The 20,270-nt window shown below is 37.7% G+C and overlaps 1 protein-coding gene across 1 annotated transcript; it reads left to right on the top strand.

Annotated features, from left to right (window-relative positions):
• Positions 1–9,528: 9,528 nt before the first annotated feature.
• LOC131657358 (eukaryotic translation initiation factor 1A) lies at positions 9,529–10,233 on the top strand. Its single transcript, XM_058926769.1, has one exon. The coding sequence runs from the start codon at positions 9,626–9,628 to the stop codon at positions 10,061–10,063; it is 438 nt and encodes a 145-aa protein (XP_058782752.1). The 5' UTR covers positions 9,529–9,625; the 3' UTR covers positions 10,064–10,233.
• The last annotated feature ends 10,037 nt before the right edge of the window (positions 10,234–20,270 follow it).

Below are 20,270 nucleotides of genomic sequence, written 5' to 3' on the forward strand. Positions count from 1 at the left end.
CTAAACTCTGTGTGTTGAGAAAACGGAAGAAGAGAAACAAAGTCTGGAACAAAAGTTTGAAGCAAGTGTGAAGGAAGAAGTGTAATGTTAATCCTTTATATAGACCCGGGGCAATAAAGGGACGGTTCAATTTTAATGATTGATTAGACTGCGTTTAGTATTCCAAAGAGAAGTTATGGCTTCCGCCGTTTCCCGCCTTGGGAAGTTGAGATGTAATCATGAAAAACTGGTGCACGCACGTCTTAAAGAGACGTTTTGAAGAAAGTGATGTCATCACTTAATGATGGTTACGGCTAAGGGAGTAGAAACGTCAAGTCTAGACTAAAAGGAGTGTGAAGGATAGTCCGGTCACGTGCTTGCATTTATTAAGATTACTGTGACAATAAAATATATTTTGGCAAGATTTGAAGAATTGCTAGAATGTTACTCATGATCATTGAAAAATGGAGTAGAGTGTGTAAATTGGCAAACAAAAGTTGCGCATATATATGTTCCTGGTGGAATTCAATTACAAGACAAAATCAATGCGCATTACAAAAAGGGATTACAAGATTCGAAGCAACTAATTAAAATCCTTAGGAAGATTATCTTTTATCTTTGAATACTGAGTTTCCCACGAAGACATACGAAGATCAAGCAATGCCCGTTGTCTCTTTTATTCTTCAATTTCTGGCACTAGTTTCTGTGCAGCTTCGAAGTGTTGGATCCCTGACTGCGCCACTTCAGTTAGTTCTTGCTGGTTGGTCTGCTGAATTGTTGCTTGATGAGACTCAGCCTCCTTTATCTTCTCTTCGAGCATTTTAATTTCCTGTTTCCAGGATTTGATATTCTTCTCACATTCGTCATATGCTTCCTGATTCTTCAAACGTTTAAGCTTAAGGGCATCACCCTTCTTGGTTGCATCAGTAGCAGCTTTCCATGAAGAATTATGAGAAGCCATCTTCGCAGTAAGTTGTTCGTCAACATTTTGCTTTCGAAGAATGTCAGACTGAAGTTGTTCGATTAGAGAACTCAGCAGTACAATCACCTCTGAGACTTCTTTTGAGACCAGAAGTAGATCTACCTTCTTCAAAAGTTGGTTCAAGCTATGACATTTGGTAGGATTCTTATTGAGAGCTTCGACAAGGTTGGTTTCGAAGAACCTTTCCTTTATTTGATGAAGAAGATCAGAAGTGTCCTCTTTATCACCAGATTTTGTCTGGACAGCTGGAGAAGTCTCGAGCTCAGAGGGTGAAATATTATCAATATTCATCATGGCCTTGAGGAAGCTGAGAGGATCAGTCTGTTTGAGTTGCTCCAACTCTGAAGGGGTAGGCTTTGCTAGGGCAGGCGTCGAAGTAGTTTCAGGAGAAACTATGGTCCCAAAGGTTGAAGTTTCGTGAGGGCCAGCTGTGGCTAGTTTGGAAGTTTCCTCTATAGCATCTCGTTCAGATACAGTATCCTCACTTCCAGTTGGGTGTTCAGCTGCATTGTTACTACCTGAACACTGACGATCTGCCCCCATATTTGCGCTTTTATGGGTAGGAGGAGAATCATCAGTTGAATGGCTTTCTTCAACTGGCATATTAGGAATAATGGTCGCTAAGGGCTGAGCATCTTCGACAACTGGCGAAAGCACATGAGATTTGTCTGCATTGAGTAATTAGAACACATTATGATGGGAAGATTGCAAGAAATCTGTTTGTCATAAGAAAGAACATACACTTACCTTGGAGATTATCAAGGTCGATGGTAAGGTTGAAGGCTTTGAGATTAGAAGTGGCTGTGCCAGCATCATCCTACAACCATAAGGTAAAATGTTAACATAATTGTTTAAGTTAAAATTTATAGAGATGATTATGTTGTGAAATCCAAATACCTTGGTTGGAATGTTATCTGGGCTCGAGTTGTGACTCTCTACAACAAGAACGTTACTACCACCTTTCAAAGGTGATTCTTCGGAAGATACCTTATCAGCCGGTGAAGTAATCTTCGAAGAACCAAACCCCTTTTCTTTGCCTGAAGGAGTGACAATCTTCTGTCTTTTCTTATGTCCTTGCCAGGTGCGAGGAGGAGATTTGTCTTCATCGTCTGAAACAACTGTTTGAGAATCTTTTCGCTTCGAATGTACCAGAGGTTTCGAAGTCTGAAGAATATGAATTGAGCAAAGTGAGTACTATCCATAGAAATATACCAATTGGAATATAAAATATGTATATATCGTGGGTTTCTTGCCGGTCGTGGTAGAATCACTCCTACTTGTCTTGTTGCTCTTCGAAACTCTAGAATCCTTTTGTACAACGGCTTCTTTGATCTTTCTCTTTCGAGCAACGGCTGTAGTTGAAACTGGAATCAGTATTTCAGCCAAAAGAAAGAAAAGTTAGTCGAAAGTTGTCTAAACCCTAACCTTCAGGTATTGGAGTCAAGACACGAACATGTTCAAGATCTATATGAAGATGTCCTTTGAAAGTATCCAGGGTATGCTTAGTCGGGACCACTCGTTCAGCGCGTTTTTTAGTGCTTTCCTGAAGAATTTTAAAAGCGTTCCCACACACGAACCAGTCTGGGAAAGGAGGGTTTAAAGCCACACCAAAATCAGCACTTGGCAGTGGAGAGAATTTTGGAGGATTAAGTTTGAAAGCCACTTCATAACGCAGTTCTGGTCGAACAGACGAGGGCAGTTTCAACTTATCCAGTTTAGTAGAGAACTTTTCGCGTAAAATAACTGCAGCTTCACGAACGGTTCGACTAAGATCATCAGGCCTGTAGATAGTCTCAAAGAATTTTTGAAAGGCTTGTATTTCTTTAATATGGGTTGAAGTACCTTTGCAAAAGTTTTCCTGCACATCAGCAAAAGCTTCAGTTAGTTCTCGAGTAAGACTCTCAGCATTGAAGATTTGCATGGTGTAGTAATCTGTCCACCATTGTTGGAAATCTGGAGTAGAATAAAAGGCAGGTTCGAAAGGAATAAGAGAAAGATTGGTAACACCAGTGTATCTGGCAATTTTTGATTCACACTCATCTTCAGCTAGATACAAAGTATGTAGACACATATGGTTCCTTTTCTCATACAGGCATTTGGGTTTTATTTGGTTGGTAGCAGAGAAGAACACATTGGCCTTTGGAGGGTCGAAGACGGTGATAGAATAGCCTTGGGGTAAGAAAAGCTTCCCAAATAATCACGGATTCAGTCTGTTGATCTAGGGACATCGCTGGAAACCTTCGAGTGAACCATTCAGGACCCACTGTCCTTTGTACGAATGGAGCCATTGAAGGTCTAAATTGATAACACTGAGCAAACATCATGACATATGCTAAAAAGTGTTCACGAAGCTTCCCAGTTTCTTCTTTAGGAGTTAGCAAAGCCAACCCGGTTCCTTCTACAACTCGATTTTTGATGTTTGGATCTTCTTCGTTGACAGTACCTCGAAATGGGAGGTGAGCTTCGAAAGTAGCATTAAGCCACAGTTGCAAAAACCAGAAAGGACCAGCAAAGAGCAGAGATCCTGATTCATAATTCTTAACAAGGTCTGTTGCTTCACCTAGGTTCTCATAGAGAAACCCTAGAATTAACTGGCTTAGGTTTAGTTGTGTTCCAGCATGTAGTTGATTGGCCATACAAAGATACCTCTTTGCTACCTGTATGGACCTAGAGCAGAAAACGCACCTCGAGAGCCATAAGGCTAAGAAAGCAATATGCTCTTCATCTGAGACTACCTCATTGTTTTCGTCATGATATTGTTGAATGAATGCAGTATAAGTAACTGTTGCTTCGCTAAAGTTAATGGTATCGGTATCCATGACATTGGGGTCAAAGGTCTCTCCGGTTGGTCGAAGCCCCGTGATAGCAGCTATGTCGAAAAGAGTGGGGGTGACCATTCCACACGGGAGATGGAAAGTGTTATGGGAAGCGTCCCAGAAATGAACTGATGCTACTAACATGGTTTGGTTGTATTCTAAACCAGTCTTGGACAGTTGGATTAAATCGTAAATGCCTAGTTGTTTCCAGAAAGAAGCCTTGTGTTTCTCTACTCTTGTTAGCCAGGCATAATACAGTTCAGGGACTTTTGCTAAGGGAATTGACCTAAAAACTTTCACAAAATTGGTTACATAGTTTAACCTAATTTTCTCTAGGGCTGAAGGGGTTACGGTCGATGTGTCTTCTGCACCATCAGGATCTGCTAAGATAGGATGACCATCTTCATCTATTTTGTTCTTACTAACTAAGGGCCTAGTTTTATAATAAGCATGAAAGAATTTATTCAGAGAAGAGTTAGTTTCTCCTGGTAAAGGACCCATGAAGGCATGAGTTTTTCCAGAAAGTTCAAAGGGAATGATTACCTGAGAAGCATAAATGGCGCGCACTTCTGCAGTATTTGGGTTTGGTATGTATTCTTGATCCCCCATCTGTGTAGATTTTTGAAGTTTCAAAGCGGGTTGAAGAACATTTGAGGAAGACGCCATGAGTAAGTTTGATTTGGGAAATGGGTTTGAATGGAACCAGAGACGTTCTTTTCTGTGGAAAGAATAAGGAAATAGAGGTGAAAGTTATATGAGAGTATGTGATCGGTCACCATTTCTACTTAATTTCGTCATAAATTCGGCATAAGATCGCCATACTTGGTAACACTTTGTGGTTGTTTTTAAGTGTTTTTCTTTGATTTATCTAGTTTCAAGTTTATTTGTGTGAAGTTTGTTTTTGTGTCATTCTCATTGTAAATTAGATGCTTTTGATCTCGTTTGGTAATGGTTTCAGGTTAGCTTCGGATTTATGGAAGATCGCATAGCCAAGAGGTGTGAGAAAAGGGAGCAAAAAGCAAAAAAAGAGCATATGGGCAGAGGCGGACACGGTCTGACCGTGTCACCTGACACGGCCGTGTCAGACCCCCTGAAGAAACTCAGCCCTAAGACCAGAAGCTGAAACGGTCTGCCCGTGTCAAGTGACACGGCCGTGTCAGCTGTGCGGACAGAATTTCTGAATTTTGGTTTTTCCAATTTTTTTTAAAGTTCAGGGGCAGTTTGGGTATTGCGGCGGAGATCTGAAAACCTAGAGGGATTAAAAGAGGATGGAGAGACAATGAGAAGGGACTTTGGATCGTACGATAGAATTCCAGAGCAGAGAAATATAGCTTCATCAAGGTTGTGGAAGACGAAGAGATTCAACGGTGGAAACCATTGAAGATCAGAGTTCTCCTACTCTTTTGTAAATGTCTAAACTTTCTGATTTTGGTTTCTTGAATATTATGAGAGGCTAAACCCCCCAATGCCAAGGGGGTGTCCCTGATTTGCATTGTTATGACTTTGAATATTGTTGATCTTTAATCAAGCTTTCATATTTTGCAATTTAATTGTTTAATGTTTTTAATGCTTTCTTTGTCGGCAAAACAAGATTGATCCACGGTTAACAATCTGTAGGACTACGGTTGTTAAGGTTTTTAAACAATTAAATCTTATTGTTATCACCTAGGCCTAGGGATACCATAAGGTTATTTGAACATTCTTGATCATTTACATCTTTGGTTTACAAACCTATGTTTCTAAGGACTTAGGCATTAGGATTGCAAACCAAAAGGTTTTCACTAAGGACTTAGGAAAACACCCTTAAGAACAAATAGTTGCATCATATGAACTTGTTAAAGAGATCTTTTTACAGAGTCATTATAAGGCTGATCATACACCTACCTTGGCACTACTCTAAATTTATACTCAAAAGCTTAACTTTAATTTCAGCTTATTTATTTTAATTCAGTTATTTCAATATAACAAAAACACCCATATGCTATTTTGTTTAATTGACTAGTTACAATAATTTATATTTCCTACGCAATCCTCGTGATCGATACTTGGGTAAAACCCATTATTACTACATCGGTGAAAATAGTACACTTGCTATTTTTTCCGATCAGTATGAGTTCAGGTATTTAAAGGTTTAACGGAAACCCTTTCAAATCTTTTGGGTAAAAGCCAAGAGACACGCGACAGACGTTGATTTAATCCAACGGCGGTCGAATAGTTATTAGCTTTACTCCTAGTATGTAGGAGTAATGATCATGAAGTAAGACCAGAACGTGGAAATGTAAGTTATGAATAGACATCTTTGAAAATGACAAGACGTTTTGGAAACAGGGTCATAAATGATTATGACGTCAATCAATAGTCTCGGAACTCTAAAACGAAATCTTATTACAACAAGAAACGCCTATTTCTCTTGTCTTTTTCGAAACAGGCATTTATTGGGGGCAATTTGTTAGCTGAAGATTTCGTTTGGAAAGAATGTCCTTCGAAGGTCTGAAATTCGAAGGAGATGGTTACTGATGATCATCTTTGAAGATAAAAATGGCTACTGATGGCCATGCTTCGAGAATGATGTTTAAGTTGGAACAAAGATAGTTAGCACTGAAGTTAAATTCGAAAAGAATAGTCTTTGGGACTTAGACGTTTTGGCGAAATATGCGAAGTACTGAAGCTTAGCGTGGTTTCGTGGAATTCTCGACTCCAATTATGTTGCCACGCGAAGGGATATTCAGGCGGGAGGATTTGAATTTCGAAGTAGTTTATGTAACCGCACGAAGACAGATGGCATCCCTGGATTTTTTGCGGGCAACGTGGCATTAGATTAGTGTAGGACCGTTAGGGTCGAAACTAGTATAAATAAGGGTCTTAATGTTAGGATTCCGTGTGTTCATTTTGTACAAATCACTCACATATTACTCAAGTATCGAGTGTTAAGAGAAAGAGTTCGCTGAGAAATGTACGTATGACACCAACACCATTTTAAATACATGTGTATTTTCCTTTATTCAAGTATCTTTCGATATTACTGCGTTTCATTTACTTTCTGTCATTTACATTCCTGCACTCTTTATTTTCATGTCATTTATCTTCGAAGCATTTAACCTTTTTTGCACTTTAAGATTCTTGCACTTTTACAGTTTTGTCTTATATTTTATCTTTAACTCACTTTTCACTGGTGTTATATTTACGTGTATAACAAGGTGATTGCTAATCTTTATTTCTTTGTTCAAGTATTTCTTATTTCAAGACACATCAATCATAGACATAATTCGAACTATCATGAATAACAACCTTTTTGACTATGTCCTAGGATCAATCTAGTCGATCCTGCGAGTAACCAAATCATATTTATTATAGTTTGGAAGACTAACGGTTGTTTACCGGAAATCACCGTAAACAAATGGCAGCTACAGGAACCATTAATTGAGGAATGAATGTCATTGGGGCTCAATGCTCCATTGATGACGGCGTGGAATGATACCAACTCGGGTCGTCGTTTCTATGGTTGTGGTACGTACAAGGTATGAAATTTCTCAATGTTTATTCTCTATACTGCTCACTCTTGAATATTAGCAGTAAAATTTCTATATTCTCCATTGATGCAGCTTCAAAGGTTCAAAAAGTGCAGCAATTTTGTCTGGTTGGATGAAGAAATGAACTCGAGGGCAAAGGAAGTGATTTCGTCATTAATGCACAATTTGAATGATGAGAAGTAGAGGGCCAAAGATGCAAGCACGAAGAAAGAAGAAATGAGGACCAAGATGAAATTAATGAAGAAATAGTGAAGTTCAATTGGCCTGTAACCATATTAGTTTTAGTTGCTTTAGTAGTTGCAATAATAATGAAATGATGTAACTGTAATTGTTGTTGGTTTATGTTGTTGCTTCAGTTGTTGTTTAGGTTTAGGGTAAGTCTATGTTTAGTTGTTGTTGATGTTATAATACAATGATGTAACTGTAATTGTTGTTAAAATGAATTTGACTTGTTGTGATTTCCCAATTTGAATCTCTATAACAGTTGTTTTTTATGCTCAACATAACTCCTCAAGTGATTAAAATGATCAGTTTCACATTCTTTCTCGTTCACATCAGGCTGAACATTATCAACTTCACATTTTTTCTCATTCAGATCAGCTTCCATATTAACATCTCCAAAGTTTCCATCACACACATCAGCTTCCATATTATCAGTTTCACAGTTTTTATCATTCCCACAAATTATCTCTAGATCATCATCAACAAACACATTATCTAGTTCACTTGTATTAACAATCTCAGGGGGTGAAGACATTTTGTGGTCAACATAAACATCAATCACTTCATCTCTAACAACATCTTGGGCAAACTGAAGCACATCATTGTCATTGTTTAATGGCTTGAGACCACGGGTAAAGCTTAACACAAGAGTTCTATACCACGGACTATTTATTTCCACATAACCATGACTTTTAATCAGTGCCTCCAAATCCATGTAAGACATATAATCTACGTCCCACCTCCAGACCATTTCAGTTACCTCCCCACCAACATACAACTTTACAGGTTTAGTTACAAATCTACCCATATGGTGGAGTCTTAACCTAACTTTGATCTCCTGACTTGGCCTGAGAATGAATAAACAATTTCCAATTACGATTTTAATAAGTTAGACCACATTGTGGTCCTCAAACAGACAAAAAGAAACATGGTGGACCACAGACAACACACATAAACATGGTGGTCCCTAGAACAATAAAACCCTAAATAGACAAAAACAAAAATAGTGGACCACACACTTCAATATTTAACTCGCATTACATAATAGGTTGCAGAGGAGACAACATGAATGTCACTGACTTAAAGGTGTGGAACCAAGTGTGCTTCATGAAACTACTGTGGAATTTATGTAGGAAAGAGGATAGCATGTGGGTTAAATGGGTACATGTCTATTACATTAAACAGGAGAAAGTCATGAAGGTGCCAATAAGGGGAACCTGCTCGTGGATGTTAAGGAGTATCCTAAAAGTGCGAGAAAGAGCACATGGAATACAACAATGGAGAGAAATGGAAACAAAAGGGCAATTTAATATGTGTAAGATTTATTATAGTTTGATGCACGATGCTAGGCCGAGAGCTCGCTTCATTTTATGGCTAGCTTGCCACGGGAGGCTAGCAACAAAGGACAAATTAGTTAAATTTGGGGTACTCACAAGTGATCAGTGTATGTTTTGTAGCAGGAGTGAAAGTTTGGACCATATGATGTTTGAATGCAGGTTTATGAAGCAAATTTGGACCAATGTGCTGGCATGGTTAAAGATTGTGGACACGGCAAACAGATGGACGCATGAACTAAAATGGATGTTTGCAGTCAGCCAAACCAAAAATAGGCAGGCGAGATTTGTAAATACCGCATATGATGAAACGACATATGTGGTTTGGATGTTCAAGAACCATATTGTCTATAGAGATGACAATAGTAATACAAGTGATAGTGAACAAAAAAGTATAGTGAATTCAAATAGAGTGACCCAAAAAGAACATGAGAGAATATATTGCCTAGCTAATGATGTAGAAAGACAATAGTAGTCATTTGCATTGATTTAGAAACAATGGATTGAATCCTATTGGTAGCTTTGCACGTAAATTGTTTTTTTAAATATATAAAATATTTTATTATTTCAAAAAAAAAAAAATTGGATCATAATAATTATTTTTGACCCAAAACAATAATAACAATAATATTCTATTCTATTATATATATTTTCAAGATTACCCTATAGCTTAGTTCACACAAATAAGAATAAGAACAAACTTCCCAAACTAGGGTTTCCTTCTCCAAATCGAATTCAATCAATCGAATTTGAACCCTAATCATGCCGAAGAACAAGGGAAAGGGAGGAAAGAATCGCAAGAGAGGAAAGAACGAAGCCGACGACGAGAAGCGCGAGCTCGTTTTCAAGGAAGACGGCCAAGAATACGCCCAAGTCCTCCGCATGTTAGGTAACGGAAGATGCGAAGCCATGTGCATCGACGGCACAAAGCGTCTCTGTCACATCCGCGGGAAGATGCACAAGAAGGTCTGGATTGCCGCCGGCGATATCATACTCGTCGGACTCCGTGATTACCAGGACGATAAGGCGGATGTGATTCTGAAATACATGCCGGATGAGGCCAGGCTGTTGAAGGCGTACGGTGAGCTTCCTGATAATACTAGGTTGAATGAAGGGATTGGGGCTGGGCTTGATGAGGAAGATGATGGTGATGCTAATGATTATATTGAGTTTGAGGATGAGGATATTGATAAGATTTGAAGAAAAAAAATGTTTTTTTATGTTTGTTTGAAGTTAAAAAGATGGATTTTAATTATTATATGATGATGATATGTAATGTTTGGGGTTTTATGTTGTACTGTATTATGGGATATCAGTGATGTTGATATCATGAATTTCAATTTCAATGCACAAGAATAATTATTAGTTTATTTGTTGTTCTGTTTATCGTTTGTTTTGGATGATATGATACTCTTGTTATTGTAGTTGTTTTTGTATATTTGTGTTTTTTGGCTGTTGGTGTGGTGTTCTGTTTGGTTTACTATTGGATTGGGGAGAAGAGTAAAGCTCATGGCTTTATTGTTGTCACTTGAGTGGTGGAGGGTATGAGTGGTGGAGGGTATGGTAACATGATGAGAAAATTTGGGTTGTCTGTTGATGATGTTGTTGATGCTGAAATTGTTGATGTTAATGGTAGGATTCTTGATAGGAAATCAATGGGGGAGGATCTATTTTGGGCTATTAGAGGTGGTGGTGGAGCTAGTTTTGGAGTTATTTTATCTTACAGTATTAAGTTGGTTCAAGTACCTGAAGTTGTTACTGTTTTTCGCATTGCGAAGGGTTTGGATAGTTTGGTTGTGCCACTGATGGATGATAGGCTTTTCACGAGGATGCTGATTCAGCCTGTGAGTTCTAAGGTTGTGAAAGGGGAGATACCTGTTAAGAGTAACTGTTATGGCTATGTTTCTTAGGGGTGCTGATGAACTAGTTACACTATTGGGGAAGGAGTTTCCCTCTCTCGGTTTGAAGTGAGAAAATTGTTCTGAAATGAGTTGGATTGGTTCTGTGTTTTGGGGTGGGCTATAGCTGAATTTTTCACTATAAATAGTCGGGTGGACGAGGGTGGGTTCGTCCGTTCATGGGCTATAGCTGAATTTTTCACTATAAATAGAGACATCTCAAATCACATCAGAACTTTACAGTTTTCCTACTCTAGGCTGGATCTTGTTTGGATAATTTTAAGGTTGTTTTCCTCATGTAGCTTGTAGCAAAAAGACTACCAATGTCTGTGTAAGCATGTTGGATTTTCTTTAATTAGGGTTGCTATGCATCGGCAATGTGTTTAATGACTATCAAGGTTAATACAGATTTTACTTATGAAACATTTTCTTCTACTTTCTCTGGTCTCCAGGGAAAATTCCAGTCCCCTTCGGCATGTCATTCTTTTCCTCTGTTTCTCTCTCCAGTTATCTAGTCCTCCTATCCTTATCATCAAGTTTAGAATACAAAGATACTGACCCTTGTGTTGATTTTCTAAAAGCTAGGGTCAGAATTGTCATTACATTTCTTTTACAAGAGTAAATATACAAGCAAATAAAGGAGAACGAGAGGTGCTAAACCCATCACATTACATCAAGAAAAAAATTGCCGGTGCAAAAAACCAATGGAAAGACCAAAACAGAAAAGGGACTAACCAAAACAATAAGTCCGAAAGGTATTCTAATCCGCCCACAAAATATTCCCCCTCGCCTTATTACTCCATAAAAACCAATCTCACGGAACTACTTTAATCATTCCCACCTATCAAAATTGTTCAAGAAACCCCCATAAAAAAAAGAATCATGTTTCTACAATTCTAAATTGACCAACATAGACAAAAACTCCAACCAAAGTCTCGCTTAAAAAGAAGAAAAAGACTTTACCTCTAAAGCTCGCAACCTCTCCAAAATGGAGCCCGAAAAATCCAAGAGACCCACGTGGAGCCAAAGACAAAGCTTGTTCCACCACCGCTTAGAAATTGGGAATTCACCGAAAAGATGCTCTAAGTCTTCTTCATGACCAAAACATAACGGACACACTAAATTGTGTTTCCCAACTAGAATTCCCTACTTAGCCAAATTCATCATAGACGACAACCTATTCAGAATCAACCTCCAACTGAAAATCACAATTTTATTTCAAATTTTCTCTTTCCATAAACTCTTGAACACCATAATTTGTTGTTGATCCAACAAACTATCTACATTACCTAAGGATAAATCAATTCATATCAAGCCTTAACAGAAAATACATCCTTATCCCTCCATCACACGAACCGATCGACAAGATTATGAAAAATCTGCACCGGCTGCAAAATAGTTTGTATGGCCAACAGCTGCTCCAGCACTGCCGTGACAGCAGCTGTAACAACCATGTTACAGAACAGAAACGACTGTCACTCCCACCGAGCAACCGTCTAAGCACCCATGTATGACATTTTCGTTCGTTCAATAAAGACATTTTAAAATAAGGTCAGAAACTGTGTGCGTAAAGGAGCAGCCTATAACAAACGATCACGCCAAAATAAACGGACTCACCATTACCGAGCTTGCACACAGTAAACAAATTGAACCAATTCTCCGTAATAACGAGCTCCTTAACACCAATCCCACAAATATCACGCCACGATATTGAAGCTTTAGAATTTATGTTACTCGAACAATCATTAAGCATATATCTCTTGGTGTCATCGTACCTGCAAACAAAAAGGATTAGTAAAAAAGAATTTCTCTCATTAAGAATCCTCCAGTTCCATTTACTAAGAAGAGCGAGATTGAACAATCCATTTACTAAGAAGAGCGAGATTGAACAATCCACAATGTTTGACACCTAGCCCTCCTTCTTCTTTAAGTAAACATACTTTTCCCAAGCGAGATTAAACAATCCACAATGTTTGACACCTAGCCCTCCTTCTTCTTTAAGTAAACATACTTTTTCCCAACTAACCCAATTAATCTTCTTTCTTTCTTCCACCCCTCCCCATAAGAAAACTCCCTGAAACATAATTATCTCTTTTATAATAGCTTGAAGAGCTTTATAAAAGGAGAAGAAATAAACTGGAATACTAGACAAAATAGATTTTAAGAGGACCATCCTTCCACCTATGGATAAGTACTTATAATTCCAACTAGAAAGCCTACGTCTCAATCTTGAAACAATAGGTTTCCAAACTTCTTTTCTTCGAGGATTCATACCAACGGGGATATGAAGGAAAATGAAGAAAGTTGGACCAATTTCACAATTAAGAAAAGAAGAAGCCACTTGACTAAAATCCATCTCCAAATTAACTCCCATGAGTCTACTTTTAGACAAATTCACACGAAACCCGAACACCAACTCGAACCCTCTAAGAAGCACCTTGATGCTCCAAATAAAGTGTCATCGGCAAATTAGAGAATTTCATAATGTGTCATCCACGCGGAAACCATGAAATTCTCCTAAAATAGAAGCCTTGCTCATTATTTGCGACAAGCCTTCCGCCACTAACAAGAAAAAAAGAAGAGAGAGAGAGGGTCCCCTTGACGAAGCCCTTTAGAAACCTCAAAGTCTTTGGTTGGACTACCATTAACAAGAATTGACATGGAACTACTGAACATCAACGCCTCCATCCACCCCATCCATTTATCACCAAAACCCATCATTCTTAACATGCACCTCAAGAAATCCTAAGTGATACAGTCATAAGCCATTTCAAAATATACATTAACTAACATACAATTCTTCTTCTTTCTTTTGACAAGATCCAACAACTCATTCACAATCAATACCCCATCAAGCATATTCCTCGTTGGAATAAACGCGGATTGACAATTTGAAATAAGTTTTCCCACCACCACTTTCAATCTAGAGGCAAGCAACTTAGTGATAATTTTATACATACTCTCGATGAGACAAATCGAACTAAAATCATCCAAAGAGATTGGATTATCCACTTTAGAAATTAACGTTATGAACGAAGCGGTAACCGCCTTAGGCAAAAGAGCAAATGAATGAAATTCATTCACAAACTTTAAAATATCTTTTTTTAAAAATAACCAATAAACTATATAAAAACCAAAATTGAAACTATCTGATCCCGGACTTTTCTCCCCATCACAATTCTAAATCACATCCCAAACCTCCTCCTCCAAAAAAAAGAGCTCAAGAACATGCTTTCTTGTACCTATCAATTGTTGACCTAATGCTGCAAACATATACTATACAAACAAGAATCAATCAATCAATATTAAGAAACTTTCAATATAGGACAAAGCATGTATTGATAAAAAACTTTAACCAAGAAGTTTGTTATGTTAAGTAAACATCCAATATTGCAAAAGGAACTTTCAATATAGGACAAAGTTTTTTAACAAAGAAATTTGTTTTTCTAAATAATTTGTTCAAATTTCAAAGTACAATGAAGAACTTATTCTGATAATTTCGGCTGAGACTGGTCAAAAGGAGAAAAAAAAATAGCTGAAACTTTTCTATTCACTTTTTTTGCTTCTCTCAAAATATGCACAGATTCTCATATTTCTTATCACATGAATGGAAATAAGTATCATAGAGTCTGCATGGTTCCATTTGAGTGCAACTGATCTAAACTCAGTGTGTTGCTGCCCAGCTTATATGTGCTGTACTATATCATCATTATCATTTTTCATACTCAAAAGATTTCAACCATATACATTATGGGATATTGATATTTATATAGTTGTAAATTATAAGAACCATAAAATTGCACTATAATAGTACTATGGAAAAAAAAAAGTTAATAAATTTTTGGTACATATAAATATTTTAAATTTCGTTTTTAGTTCTTCTAAAATTTTCCTTCAAAAAATGGTCCTCCTAAAATTTTAAAATTTAACTTTTGGTCTCTCATGACAAAATCGTAGCTAAAATGGTCTCTAATTCCGTCGCTAAAGAAAAAATCATCGTTAAAACCGTCGCTAAAAACTGTCGCTAAATTGTAAAAATCGTCGTTAAATTGCAGGAGGGATCAAAAGTTAAATTTTAAAATTTTAGGAGAACCAGTCTTTGAAGAAATTTTTTAGAGAAACTAAAAACGAAGTTTGACATAATTAGAAGAACCAAAAAGTTGATTAAACAAAAAAATAAAACTCACTCCATAAAATGAAGTATAGAATCTTAGTATAGTGTGGACTTTTGAAAAATAGTATAGATAATTATTAAATGTTGAATGTACTCTTTGTTCACTCTTGTGTAGTACTAGAAATTCTAAACAAAGTGAATGGAAATCCTAGAAAGTCCAATGTTTCACCCTTTTTATGCAAATATTTGTAAAGGAAAAAGGTAACATATAAGACCCAAACTATTGGACAATGTGTTTATAACATAAAATCATCATATTCTCTTCGACATGAAACAAAATTCAATAGACGAAAGTGGAAGGAAAAAAGACAAGTTTTGATGATTTGTACTTGAACAAAACAAAACAACTCAACAAATTCTTGTGCATTCTTCTTGTTTCATGATCTAGTTTTTGGTTACAATATATATCATTCAATTCTTGTAGGTCAAATTCATCATAATATCATTACACTATTTAAAAAAAAATCATATTCAAATTATTATTTTGATGTTTTAATTTGATTATAATTAATTCTCATAAAAACCTAGGCTATACATTTTTTCTGAGAATTTTGTCACCTATTTCAGTTGTCTCCAATTCAAACGATTAGTCTCAATCGTTCACACATAAGATATCTGATTTATAATTTTTTTATAGCTTATGATTTACTTAATGGTGCGTAATTTTTTCTCTTAAACTATGGTTGAAAAAATCAAAGTAGGTTTTCTTAACAACACACAAAATTAAATTAGAAGGAATAATATAAAGCAAAAATATTTTTTTAAATGTAAAATTTTGAAACGTATCAATTAAGACATTCTTTTAAGTAACTAATTGAGGGAAAAATAGTATTGATACTTTTTTAACCATAGTTACAATAAGCAAACTCTAACAATTCATTTCTGTAGGTTATATATGCAATTAAATTTGTCTAGGGCGATAGTTTGGGACCACCCTAGAAATGAGCGACGACGCGAGGTCGCCTAAAGGGAGGTATCACCTTGCCCCTGCATTTTACTCGCTCCTGAGGAGAAGAAACGTTAGATAAGACGTGTCTTGGATAATGGGAAATTCAAGACGTTACTGACCCACGTATCCCTTAGAAATAGAAATTACTCTGTTCACCTTTTGAATGGGTGAATGACGATCTTTTTCAAGAAAGCCCTAGGAATAAGGAATTCCTATTAGATAAATATAGATGGAGGATCTTAAGCGGGTCGGAGTCCTTTTGGTATGTCATGTTGAAGGATAGGTACGAGGATATTGGTATGAAGGTGGTCAATGGAGATTGCAACAAAAAAGATCTTTCTTCTTCTTCATCTTGGTAAAAAGACTTGTCGTTAATTTATGTCTTTTTTAAGGAAGACTTCTTTGTCAATAATTATAGATTTGTTATTGCTAATGGTTATAATACTCCTTTTTGGCATGCGAAATGGATTGGGGGTTTTACTTAAAGGACTTGTGTCTTTTGTTGTTCAGCTTGTCTTCATTGAAGGAGGTGGCGGTTGCGGGAATGGGTGGTTGACACGAGGGAGTTTGGTGTGGGGGGATTTTGGAATTCCTTTTGCGGTGGTGCAGCAGCAACCAGTTTTGATTAGTGAGCTGCGGTAGTTGCATATGCGGCTAGGCGGTTGTTTCTTCGGCTGGGAGGGATTCAATTACTTGGACAGTGGGCTCGAAAGCATCTTTCTTGGCCAGTTCTGCTTATTTTACTATTTTTGCTTGTCATATTCCTTTTGGGCCCGCTCAAAAATCCGACAAAGCTTTTTCTTTGGTTTGGAAATCTCATGTTCCGTTCAAAGTTAGAGCTTTTGGTTGGAGAGTTCTTATTAATAGACTCGCGACTAAGGATATTTTAATGGTTAGAGGTTTGCATCTTCATGCGGATTCTTGTATTTGTGTTTTGTGTGGGGTTGTGTTGAAGCGGTAAAGCGGCAAGCAAAAAGTAATAGGTTTATTATTACCGGGTGATATGAGTTATATCGTATCGTAGTCCACAGAGATTGATAGAGAAAACCTGTCGTTCAACTATCTCACGTTCTAAGTTTCGTGATTGGGTTACGGAAAGTAAAATACGGGAAAAGTAAATAAAAGCAAATAAACAATCTATTGTAGCTTAAGAGAATTCATTATGAAATCGTATTTCTACTTAACCCGTTGAATACTTAAATCTGAAGACCTATCGCTCAACACTTACAATACGCATCAAAATCACCAGGCATCATTCGAGACGCCACATCAATGTCCATTTCTAAAATACTGACGAAAGCTCAACCGTACTATTCACATCAGCGATTTCCCAACTGACACAAACAATACGAAGACATTAAACTCGATACCCATTACGATTATTAGCCCCAAATTTATTTCTACAATTCAGAAACTAATATTTATCATTCCTAATCAAGATCTATGATGTCTATTTCTACAACAACACAAATCCGAAATATTTAAGAAAAAAGATCAAGAACAACAACAATGATGATTTGTAAAGCGGATATATAAACAATCCCAAGATCAATAAATATACATACAAGAGAGGAAAAATATACATACAAACCCCACCATTAGAATGGGTCACAGGGAAGAAGAAGAACAAGCGGAAACTTCTCGTGTTGTCGGCATAATCGGAGACCACCCGAGCTCAATCGACATGATGAGACACCCAATAGTGTTGCTTGAACCTCTAAACTACAAAGAATGGACCAGAGCTCAACTTTGTCAAAGAGGAGATGATAAAACCTAACAAAATCTGATTTTAATTTATCTATTTATACAAAAACTAAAAAATCGCAGAGCGCGCTAAGCGCTACTCTCTGCCAGACCAAGCTCTTCAGCTTCCACACAGCGCTAAGCGCGGTACAGCGCGCTTAGCGCGGTACACCAGAACAACAAATTTATTTCTTCAAAACGCGCTCGCAGCCGTGTCTTCGACACTTTCTTCCTCAAGGCTCCGAAAACGCAACAAAACTTACAAAAATACAATAAAACTATCAAATGGTATAAAAATATATGAAAATACAACTATTCACAATGTATACGTATTTATACATAAAACGGGGAATTATTCAAACAGTATTAACAAAAAGTTCGATAAGTGCAACAAATTATATACACAAAACAACGATATTTTTGCACTTATCAGGTTGCAGTCGAATCGTTGGATCATTTGTTTTTGTCGTGTCCGGTGATTGGTTTGATTTGGAAAGAGGTGGCAGAATGAGTGGATTATACGGGGGGGGGGGGGGGGGCAAGAGGGAGGTTGTAAGGGGAGTTTCATGAAGTGGTTTTACTTTTGCAAACCAAGAGAGTTAAAGAAGGTTGTCTTTGGTTTTCCATTTGTTGGAATATTTAGACCCTTTGTAATGGTATTATTTTTTTATAATGATAGTTGGAACATCTTGGATTCCATTTGGAATATCAAGGCGACAGTTTGGAGGTGGTCTTTTATTGTTGAAATTACTCACTCCAATTGTAACTTTTACTATTTTAGCAAAGACCCAGTGTTTTTTCTATCGCAATTTCAATTAGTTTGTAATCTCCCTTTTTTGTCGAGACTTTTTGTTCTTGTTTTGTGTAAAAAGGCTTGAGAACCCTTAGTTCTCTCGTTTATAATATCTTGCTTACAAAAAAATCCTTCAAAGGAGAGGGAGATATATTTCAAGTAACACTTTCTTACACACATTTAAACACCACTCAAAGAGCATTCCGCTCTGGGTAACCCTTTCAACCGCCCGTCTGCGACCTAGAAGCGTCAACCAACAGTAGGGCCTCTCACCTCACGTGAGCCTGTCCCCTAAACAGTCTAAAAAACCACCATATAAGGCTATTCACCGCCATGATCTAGACCTCACCCTAAAATGTGAAATATACCTACTAGTGCCTCTGAGTCTCTCTGTCCTTGCAAGGGAAACACGCATACACCTGTACTTTTTTGGATAATACAAAGGTGCCAATCGTGGGACTCGGGTAAAATTAACTTGGGTCACACCTTTCACTCATACCCTTCAATCATCTTTCTTAAGAGATGATTGATAGGGTCTCAAATCACACAACAAGCACCATCGCCAGAGGTATCTCAGTGAGGGGCCTATCCAAGGTTGCTCGATGAAGATACGCGAGACAGATACTCGCTACGAACTTCATATCCTCTGGTTTTCCTAAGAACATTACAAGAGCACCCGGGGCCGACATTGTTTTCTACAAAGAGGATGCCTGGGAATCAACCCTTAAGACAATGATTCATTGGTCATCATTGTCCAACACGACAAGTATGATATCAGGCGCGGTCTATAGACCCAGGAAGCTCAGTCAATTTCCTGTTCTGGGACGCTTTCTAGAAGCCACATCTGAATTTGGATAACATACAGAGCTTTACAAGCTTATTGACAAAATTATCGTAGGAATGGATATAGATATTGGGCCAAGTGGCCCTAAAAACCACCTACAATGAGGGAACTGACGCCAAAACTATCAACGTTAACGACCTCATCATGGATTTTGTATCAGCTTACAATAGCATCCCTGGACGTCTGACCATTAACACCTTAACGGCGGTCGTGTCCACCAGTTATTTAACCTTGAAATATTCGCTCCAAAATGGTAGAGTGGGCAGCACCCGAGGTGATTAACAAACGACTCACGAGTGTTATCAGAGCATCTTGGAGACAACCAGAAAAGAGCTCGCGCTAGTTGATGCCCGTCATTCCGAAGTTTAAAATAGTGAATTTGAGGGTTAGGATCCCAGATTGAGCGCAGAGGCCGAGTGACTCACGCCCATAGAAGACTTGATGGAAATCCAAAGAGGGCCTCACGCCCACCAAGTCACAAATATAGGCACCTCCTTGTTTGCAGGGTAGGAGCGGGAGCTAGTAAACTAACTCAGAGAAAACGACGATCTATTCGCCTGGGCTCCCCTTAGACATGCCAAGGCTAGACACCAAAGTCATTGGCCATCTCCTTGCTATCCATCCATCCGCCTGGCCAGTGGAATAAAGGAAGTAGAAGGTAGGCGAGGAAAAGTGGGTTGCCATTGACGAAGAAGTAGAAAAATTATCCAACGCCGGGTTCATCACGGAGATGAAGTATCCCACCTAGATGACCAACGTGGTCCTGATATCTATTTCAATAATCTCTCTCAAAAGAAAACCCTAACATCTATTTCAGTCGTCTCTCTCAAAATAAAACCCTAACATCTATGTCACTCGTCTCACTCATATTGAAACCTCAAACTTATGTAGTGAACTCGTCTTCAAATCTTAGGAAATGACTACCTTACACGTTCGTCTTCACAATAGTTTATGTTTCAAAATCTTTTTATCTATTATTATTTATGTTTAAATAGTTTGTTTCATA

The sequence above is a fragment of the Vicia villosa genome, linkage group LG3 (genome assembly GCF_029867415.1).
Source record: "Vicia villosa cultivar HV-30 ecotype Madison, WI linkage group LG3, Vvil1.0, whole genome shotgun sequence".
Taxonomy (NCBI): domain Eukaryota; kingdom Viridiplantae; phylum Streptophyta; class Magnoliopsida; order Fabales; family Fabaceae; genus Vicia; species Vicia villosa.

Bases quoted from the DNA above. Each gene is read 5' to 3' on its own strand.
- LOC131657358 (XM_058926769.1), top strand. From the start codon at position 9,626: ATGCCGAAGAACAAGGGAAAGGGAGGAAAGAATCGCAAGAGAGGAAAG.